Here is a 9,847-nt window from a genome sequence, read left to right as displayed (position 1 = left end):
TCACTGACTCTCTTGATCTCTGGACTGCTGGTCCCATTTTTTAAGTCTCTCTCCGAGGTCTGCGAAGGATTTTCCGCTTTCATGCCGGTGACGGTAGCTGTGAAACACCTCTGGAACAGGAGCTCAGGGTCTGGTGGCTGGTTATCGCAGTCCAGCTTCCTGCTCATGAAGTGTTTCCTGAATCCCTGCGGACCTGAGACACATGTCACTCTCACATGACTGGATCCTTCACTGGGATCTCCTTCTGAAAAGCACACAGACAGTTGCACAAAGCTGACAATCGCAGAGCATCTAAACCAATCACAAAACAAAAACGGGTCATTATATACCTGAAAATTGCAGCAATTTTCTCTGAATTGCGGACTTTAAAGAAAATCACATAAAAAAATAAGCTTTTTTTTTTTTTTTTTATTCCCACGGTAGGCCTACACACACACTAACCTGGTGCTCTGAGGGGTAGGCCGTTGTCAAGACGACTGGGTTTGGTGGCGATGAAGAGGTAGCAAAGGACACATACAGTGATGAGGAAGGCAAGGAGGACTACTGCTGCAATCGATAGACCAACCAGAGCGCCAATACTGAGGAGAGGAGGAGATAAGAGAGGAGAGAGAGGAGAAAGAGAGGAGACAGTGTGAAGTGTTATGTGAAGAAGAGAATACCAAAGGGGGAAGATCAATACAGAATATTTAATAATTCATTAAAGGATATGAGATGATATAAAATGGATTGAAGTACAGAAAGATGAATGAAAATACTCTATTCATATTGGCAAGGTATTTGAAAAATGTGAGATCTTTTTTAAAATCCACTATCTATCTATCTATCCATCTATCTATACATACATACATACACACATGCATACTTGCATATATGGTGTAGTTGTTTTTAAGACAAGATGTACCTTCATTGATTCTCAAATAGAAAATGTGTGACCAAAATTTAAAAAAAAAAAACGACCACATTTAAATATAGTTACAAGCAGTAGATTCAGGTCAACACAGACCATTAAAAGTTAAAAGGGGTGAAGGATAAAGTCCTTTGACAGTTTCTGACCCCTGCATTAAACAAAACTGTCAGATTTTATGACAATCAGACAGATGCTCATTCATTTACAATAAAACTTATGTGGGCAAATCCTGCAAGTTTTGTGACAACTTTTTGTCACATTAGTTTTGGAATTAGAACTATTAATTGCTAAGACACACCACTTTTAAAGATCATTGGCCAAAATCTTCTAAACACAATGACATATCAACAAACTTTTGGAAACTTTTGATCAGCTTGTTTCAATGATGATACACAGAAAATGTGTTTCTCATCAGACCTGCAGTTTAGGAGATGTCAAAATGTATTTCAAAACTGATTTCCAAATAAATCAAAATGTTGTAAAATCTAGTCATTCAGACTTAAGTGTTTGTTGAGGCAAATGTGTTTGTGTTTGAGTTTACACAGATGTGTGTCTGTACCAAATTTCGTGCGAATCAGACTTATGGCATTGGAATTATGAATTTTCAAAGTGGACCTTTAATTATAGCACCCCCATCAGGCTCAGTGATTTTTAACAGCATTTGGTCACAGTGCATGAAAAATAAAGAAACGGATGGAAAAAGAATAAGAAACCATAAGCGCATGAAAATTAAAAACTCAAAGAGCTGAGCTGTAGCAACGTAGGTTACAAAGAACCTCAGCAATTGATTAATTTCGCTTTTGAAAAGTCCGTCTGAGTCATAAAATAATCTATGCAACACGTTAGTCAAGGTTTACAACAGGTGCTCCTGCTGCACATGTTTCTAGATAGAAACAACTGTACGCACAGTGATGAGCTGATCATGATCGAAATATGTGACGGAATAAGTAAAGAAAATAATGACTGCAATACCTCAACCACCACATGTATCCATACTCATATGGGAAAAAACTGTTGGGATCGTCACAGCAATACTTGACATCATTAAATCCGCAGCAGTAGACAGCAGCAGCAGCGCTGCCAGGTTTGGGGCAGGAGAAGCCGTCCTCAAACACTCCGTCAGCGCTGTAGTAACTGCTGCACTCAGCGCTCATGCTGCAGCAGGAGGGTGAATGTAAGAGAGGAAAAACACTTTTTATCCGCTGATTCAAGTGAAAAAGAAGAAGAAAAGGATCCCCGCGTCCTCAGTTGAAGGTGTTGTTAAACCAGTCTGTTTCTCCATCAGTGTGTGCTTGCCTGTGAGTGGACAGAGGGATGGAGGAGGAACATTTTGAATCTGAAGAAAACTGTAAGGCTCTCTCTCTCTCTCTCTCTCTCTCTCTCTCTCTCTCTCTCTCTCTCTCTCCCATCCCTGCAGACATATATAGATATATTCCATAGTAATTTGCTTCATTTCTTTTGTTCACAGAAACATAGCAACATAAGAAGGGCTCACGGCAAACACCCACATTCTTAACAAACAATACAATGACACAAAGCTAAACAGAGTGTTAGTGAACATGGGGGGGAGTGGGTGTTCAACAAAAACGCAGCAAAAGTGCCCTCTTCGATGCCCCATCAGTAGATATGCTAAGTGTTTTCTCTAGGGTGCCTTTTGGTTGTGGGGGGAGCAAGATGTATTGTTCTAGGTTGACCTTTCAGTGGAAAATATGAAATTAAGTGCCCTCTATGGTGGCCTTCCAGCAGAAAAAATGAGAGGAATGAGTCGGAAAAAAAGAGAGAGAGAAAAAGTGTCCTTTGGGAGTACTACCAATGGGGAAAACACTTCAAAATGCCCTCCAGGATGCCATTCCAATCGGGAAGACGAGAGGAGGTGCACTCAAGGGTGCCCATCCAATTAGGAAAACATGCTAAAGTTCTCTAGAGGGTGCCTGTTCAATAAAAAAAACAAGATGAATTGCTTTCTAGGGTGCCTTTTCGGTGGTGGAAATGTGATGCAGTGCACTAACACATGAAATAGGTAAAATTGCCCTGAATGCCAGAAAACCTTTTGCAAGCTTGTGCTACTGGTGTCTTTTTTAGGCTATTTTATTCACTGCTGTCCCTCAGACCCCCCGAGTCTACCATTGGTAAGGAGCATGTCTACACCATCTCCTTACTTAGTATATTCTGGCAGTCTTCTTCGCAAAAATGTTGTGCCCAATTCAATGATGTGTGTTTTTTTTTTCTTTTCACAAACACAGTACAGTATTATACAGTATTTGGACACATTTAAAATATGAACTTATTTTCATTCAGTGAAGGCAATGCGTCACTCTATTATAGTAGCCAATGCAGTGTGGGTGGACAAAAATAATATCTGTGCTGCAGGTTACATTCAACTATGATCTAATAGCTCGATGGAAAATACAGTACACCTCTCACTCTTTGTATTTCCTAAGAGGTGTTGTGATCTAGAGCTGTTGACTACACTGTGGTAATTACAGGAGTAGGACCATGTCATGTCAGTAGTTATTTTTTTTGTACATGTGCAAGGAACGCAGTGTGCACATGCATGTCTTTACAATGGAAACAGAGAACGGCACTAATTCGATATATATGACTCAAACCTCCCTGTGATACAGTGCAAGCAGGTATATCGGTAGAATATATCAGTACCAGGACTGTGTTTTCTCTAACACTAATGACATTTAAAAGCATTTTTTGATGCAGGCACAGCTGTCTGCATTCATACTGCTTATGTGTGAGCAGGGGCGGGGCTTGGGGGGGGCACAGGGGGGCACCCGCCCTCCCTGTAATCTCATTGGCCCCCCCTTGTGCCCCCCCATTTCCATTGGCTCTGATCGTCATCAATCATCATGCGGGACGTGCGTTTAAATTGTTGTCAAATCTGAAAGTCTTGATGCGCCGCGCGCGTACCGCCGGCACGCAGGCGCTTGGCTGTACGCATCATAATCGCGTTTTTTCCAAAAAGAATTGTGATATCATAAAAGGGATTCAAGCACTCAATCCCAAAAGCACCAACTTTTTAGAGCAGACTCCTCTGTTTTTGTCTGGAACAATTTACAACACAAACCTAGATGATCTTAGTCATGAGCTACACCAAGCCAAGTGCATCTTGGAGAGGAAGAAGGCGGCTGGGATGCAGACTCTAACCAGTTTACTGGAGTTCACAGTATTCCTAGAGCCATACAGTGAGTTCTTCTTTGAACTGTTCAGGTTGTGCAAAATTGCAATGGCCCTACCTGTCAGCACAGCTTCTTGTGAACGTAGCTTTTCTGCAATGAAATTGAGAAAAAAAATCACATGCGCACCACCATGACTGATGAAAGACTGAGTGATCTTGGGGTTCTAAGTGTTGAGTCCAAGAGGGCCAAGGCCTTGGATATGGATGAGTTCCTAAGGGTGTTTTGTGACTCACATGGAAATTGCAAAATACTATTATTTTGAAGTGTCTGCACCTAAAATTATACTTTTATACTCTTATAATTTTATTGCTGCTTATCCTGTCTTATTCTGACACACACACACTCACTCACACTTTCTCTCTCTCTCTGTTTTATTTTCAACAATTTCCTTTGTGTTTTATATTGAGGATTTCTAAAAAAAAAAAAAGAAAAAAAAGAAAATGCAGTATTTGGCCTTATGTCTGGCATAATATGACTCTACTGTCAAAAGGTGTTATGTTAGTGAATGAGTCATTCTTTTTGTATTTTGTATTTTTGGCCACCTTTATTCATTTGCTTAAATGATAATAATAATAATAAACTGATAAAATGATTACATTAATTCCGGTTGTCAGTATTATATATCAAAACAAAGTTCTTCTACACTGTTATTCATTCTCTAATTGTGATTAATAGCAGTGATTGTCAACCTTTTAATATCAGGGACCTCTAATGTGGTCCACAGACCCTTAACTTGATTAGATCTGTCTCTGAAAAACTCTTGAGTATTTTGTTATGTGATTTTGCACATATGCAGTTAGAGCAATCAGTGTTTCCCAAACTGGAAAACTGGGCACTAGGGACATGTGGACACCTAAACACCTCCCCAGTTGTCCAGCTGCCCTCATGTCCCTAGTGCCCAGTTGTCTAAGCGCTCACACACCCCTAGTGTCCAAATGGTTTTGGTGCCCAGTTGTCCCTAGTGCCCAGAAAATGCATTTTGAGAACCCCAAAATTTTTCGCATTTGCCCCCCCAACATAGATCTTGGTACCCCCTGTGCTACGCCCCTGTGTGTGAGCCATGGAACACTCACTTTGCACAGTAAGCAAAACTATTGATTTTTTAAATTTATCATTTTGGCTTAGAAGCTTCAGCCTTTTTCTACATATGCATTTATTAACCTTTATTTAAACAGGGAAAGGCTATTGAGAGAAAGCTCTCTTTTACTAGAACGTCCTGATCTCAGTACACATTAATTGACTGAAACCTGGAGCGACATCACTTTTCATGTGCTGCGTCCAGGCACCTTTGACAAGTATTTCAGCCTTGTAGCCTTTGTGTGATTTCGATCAAAAACATGGGGAAAAAAGATAATGAGCAATTTGGTAATAATGTTCCATTATTTTTTTAAAGTTAGGGGAAAAGGAAAAAGAAAAAAGCTAACAATAACTTTCATATTTAAAATTAGGTTGCGGAATTATTGTAATTTTTATATTTTAAATTTTTGTTTTACTATTTTTTTTTTAAAAAATCAGGTAATTTTCTTGCTTGTTTTGTTTTTTGTTTGTTTGTTTTTTTAACTAATTTCTTACTCATTTTTGGGACATTTCTCCTTTCATTGCTCATTGCTTTCTTCCCATGTTTTTGACAGAAATCAAGCCAGTTTGCTCAGGTTCAAAGGGTTAAACAACAGAAGCATACAGACTTACAGTATACATTAACAAGTTACAAAACAATAGAAGATCCACAGGTTACAATACATCTCTTTACAGTGTGGGTCTATGATTGACATCTTCCTCCTTGTTAGACACATTTTAAATGATCAAACTCTATGTTACAGTCCATCATGATGATTTCCTGCAGTGGAGAAAAAAAAGGAAGAACGTTGACACACCACTGGGCTCCAATTAAACATCCATCCAATGCACTGCCATTTATATATATATATATACAAAATAGCCTTGTGGCAATGGTTTGAAGTTTCACATGGGATTTCGATCTCAGATGGAGTTTCCTGCTGCAATTTTATCATGAGTACCGATGAATCAAAGATTAGGCTGAAAAATGTATTAGCTCATACTGTAAACCCTTAAAAACGTGAACATGGCAGATTTCTGAACTACAGCAAACATTAAAGGGACTGCTAGTGTAACAAAAGCAGGTGAGAAGGCAAGAGACAAAGGTTATAGAAAATCATGTTTTAACACTATATGGAATATCTTTGAGTTTCACCTAATATCCTATTCAAGTTTAACAAGTTCATCTTTCTATTGTTGGTAAAATATCTCTCAATTTCTTGTGATTTGAAATAATTCTAAAATCGTATGCTGCAACAGCCATTTGTAACATTACAGCCTTGGCTTAATGATGTACTCCTGTCATATGAGGTACTGTAATGATCAGGTTCTGAGTTTTTAATGACACGCACATCATGTTGTAATTACAACCAGGAGGCGTGATTTGTTTAAAAGCTCTGACACAGGCAATCCATCTTGGGACTTAATTATACAGTGCTGCAAAATCAAACAGATATGTCAGCCAAAGTCCATCATTCAAGGTAATTAAGCACAAATTTCATGGGAAATCTGCAATATGGTCAATGTACTGTATTTTTAACGTTAGTCAGAGACAACCAGCTTTAGTTGCCAAATGATGCAAATATTCTCAAGTTGTAAAATGTGGAAATATTTCCTATATCTACTATCCAGCCCAGCTCAGTCGTTGGAAGAAAATGTCAGTATTGTACATTTCAGCAAATCATGAATCTGGTTGTTTTAAAGCAACTTTTTTCTATGTTTCCAGCAGGGATTGTGTCACCAAAATTTGGTATTTTAAGCCAAATGTTGATTTCTTACTAACCATTACCATTTTTGTGTCTAAACTTAACAGCACATTAACTACAGCGTTGTTTACACATAAAGTTGCAATGTATCACACGTTATAATGAAAAAAGTGTACGTCTGTATCTGTGTGTGTGTTAATGCCAAAATATGAAAGGAATACTACACCTTGGGTCTGTGCGTGTGAACAGTAGCTAGAAAGCATTTGACCATCATCTAGATTTGACTTATCTTGTATCTTGTTTGACTTGAGCGATGACTTGACTTGTCTTATTGCTTGACTTGTAGCAGTGACTCGACTTGAATTGCTTGAATTTTACCACAGTAACTTGAGACTTGTACCTTTCTGCAAACCACAGATACATTTCATTTGTATGTTTTTCAGGGATACGCTGAAACTTTACATTTTAACAATTCTGCAGTTAATATGGGTGATGTTGATATGTCTGATATGGTTCGGAAAAGATTGTCCTTCAGCTTAAAAATACTTGCTTTTGGTGTCTGTTTGAAAACTCATTAGCAGGTGATAGCATGTCAGTGTTAAAGAAAGAAAAGAAAAGTTTATGATGCTTTAATAAATAGCATCTGGGTATATTTTTTTTTCACTATTTATGCAAACTGAAACTAAAAACTTGAGTCTTTGACTCGATGCACACAAAGACAAAGACTTGATTGATTTTATAGTTTTTTTTTTAAAGAAAAGATGTAAAAGTTTATGTCATGGTTCTACTATTAATGTACACGTGACTGTTATCACCACTTACAATATTTGCATGTAACATTACATGCTGTCATAAATTAAATTTATTAACTCTATGTCTATTACTATTGTTATGTGTTCTGATATTGTTGCCACTATTATTGCTGTGCATCTCTCCCCTTCTCTCCCTCTCTCTTTTCCCCTCTCTTTCTTTCTCTCCTCTCTTTCTCTTTCCTAAATATCATTTTGTAATCTACTGTAATTTAATTGTTTTTTATGACATCTATTTCACATTTGTCCATCCTGGAAGAGGGATCCTTCCTCAGACGCTCTTCCTGAGGTTTTATACCACTTTTTCCTCCCGTTTTTTTAGGGGTAGTTTTTCCTTAGTCAGTGTGAGGGTCTAAGGACAGAGGGATGTCGTATGCTGTAAAGCCCTCTAAGACAAATTGTGATTTGTGATAATGGGCTTTATTAATAAAACTGACTTGACTTGACTTGACTTTCTGCATTAACCACGACCAGAAGCTATTACTGTCTGTTAGAATGTTAATTTTGTTTGTTTCATGCCAACATGCTAAAACTTTTGCCTGGCCTAAAAATAAGCAGTTTTGACCATGTCAGGGGGAAAAAAAAACAAAACCTGACCAGTTTTTATTGACATCCAATGATTTAATGACTTGGGTCAGACATAAAATCTCCATTTGGTTTAAACTTTATCTTTTCTCTTACGCAGAGAGGCAGTCATTCATTTTTACTCAGTTTCACCCTCAAATAGCTCTAATGCTGACGGATATCTTCATCCAAAATTACATGTCTTCTATTCATACTTTTTAAGATTAGTTTTGGGGCATTTTTCTTCCATTAGAGAGTCCAGAGTGGAGAGAAAAAAATACTTTGAAGAGAGAGTTTGTGAGTATAAGCTCTGGGCTATACATTCAGACCTCAACACCACACAGTTGCCAAGACCCAGCTGTCCTGTCTTTGTTTTGATGACAAAGAACAGACTGAGTAAAGTGACTCTCAATGCAATTAAAATTGTTTTAAACCCTTAAATACCTGGATTGTCATGGTTTTTCTTGTACTGCACTCAGAGGCCTTTCACTAGCATTTACATCTCTGAAAACTAAGAAAAGAACATTTCTTTTAAAAACATGGGAAAAAATCACAATGAGCAATTTGGCAAGAAATGTCCCACAAACTGCAGAAAAGAAATTGTAAAACGTGTCAGGGAAATGATATGACTATTAGCTGGGGGGGATTATTGGATCTAATGAAAAAAAGGGATAATAAGTTTATTTTTTTAGTTTATTAATTTTCTTTTAACTTGTTATTAATTTCCTTCTTATTTTTGGGTCATTTCTTGTTTAGCTGCTTGTCACCCTCTTCTCTTGTTTTTTTTCTAAAGAAATTAAGCCAATTTTCCCATATTTTAAAGTGTTAAACACAGAAAAAAATTAGCATTGAAGCATTGAAGTGAATATAGTTCTTCTCTCCAAGGGACATACGTTATAAAATACATCTTTTAAATGGACAGGGAAAGGTAAATTTATGCACATATGGATATGTAATGAGACCACTCGGCTCCAGGATTAGGGGCTCCCTTTACTGTAACAAGGCACAGGAGGACATCCTCTAGTGTGAGGAGACTGCACTGAAAGATGACATTTTCAGTCATCATCTTAAAGAGGGAGAAGTACACTCAAATTCCTTATTAGCATAGATCTTATTCTGTACATCGATGGGGAAACATCCCTCATCCCTCATCCTCTCTTTAAGGAAGGCTGAGTAGATCACTTAAAATGAAGAAATAAAGGTTAAGATTTTGTAACAATGGAAAAAAAAAATCCCAAGGTCCTAGAAAATGGAAGAAAAAGGCTTCAATAGTAGTCGAAGAGCTACAGACATCTGAAATATCCAAAAGGTTGACTGTTGATTGGATTTTTGGAGATTCAAAGAGACAAGCTGCTAAAATCAATTCAACAAAATATAATAATAAAAAATCGTTTTTACTAATTTTCAGATAATTTTCTTTTTACTAATTTCTTCCTAATTTGGGGGTTATTTCTTCTTTTCCTTCTTCCCATGTTTTTTGAGAGAAGTCAGGCTGATATGCTCAGGTTCGAAAGGTTAAGGGGCTCTATGTGAAAGTCAGAGTGCATAGTCTCTCATTGTCTGGACTTGGTTCTTAACATGGGAAAGTATCTTTACATACATTGTATGATAAGTATG

The 9,847-nt window shown here is 37.6% G+C and overlaps 1 protein-coding gene across 1 annotated transcript; it reads right to left on the bottom strand.

Annotated features, from left to right (window-relative positions):
* Positions 1-2,061, bottom strand: LOC121950928 (protein shisa-like-2B). Its single transcript, XM_042497060.1, is given in 4 exon segments — positions 1-47; positions 50-244; positions 442-578; positions 1,880-2,061. Coding segments are annotated over 4 exon segments (561 nt in total).
* Between the last annotated feature and the right edge of the window lie 7,786 nt (positions 2,062-9,847).

Source organism: Plectropomus leopardus, chromosome 12, assembly GCF_008729295.1.
Source record: "Plectropomus leopardus isolate mb chromosome 12, YSFRI_Pleo_2.0, whole genome shotgun sequence".
NCBI lineage: Eukaryota > Metazoa > Chordata > Actinopteri > Perciformes > Serranidae > Plectropomus > Plectropomus leopardus.
The sequence above is the reverse complement of the archived record's forward strand: the minus strand, read 5'-3'. Positions and strand labels throughout refer to the sequence as shown.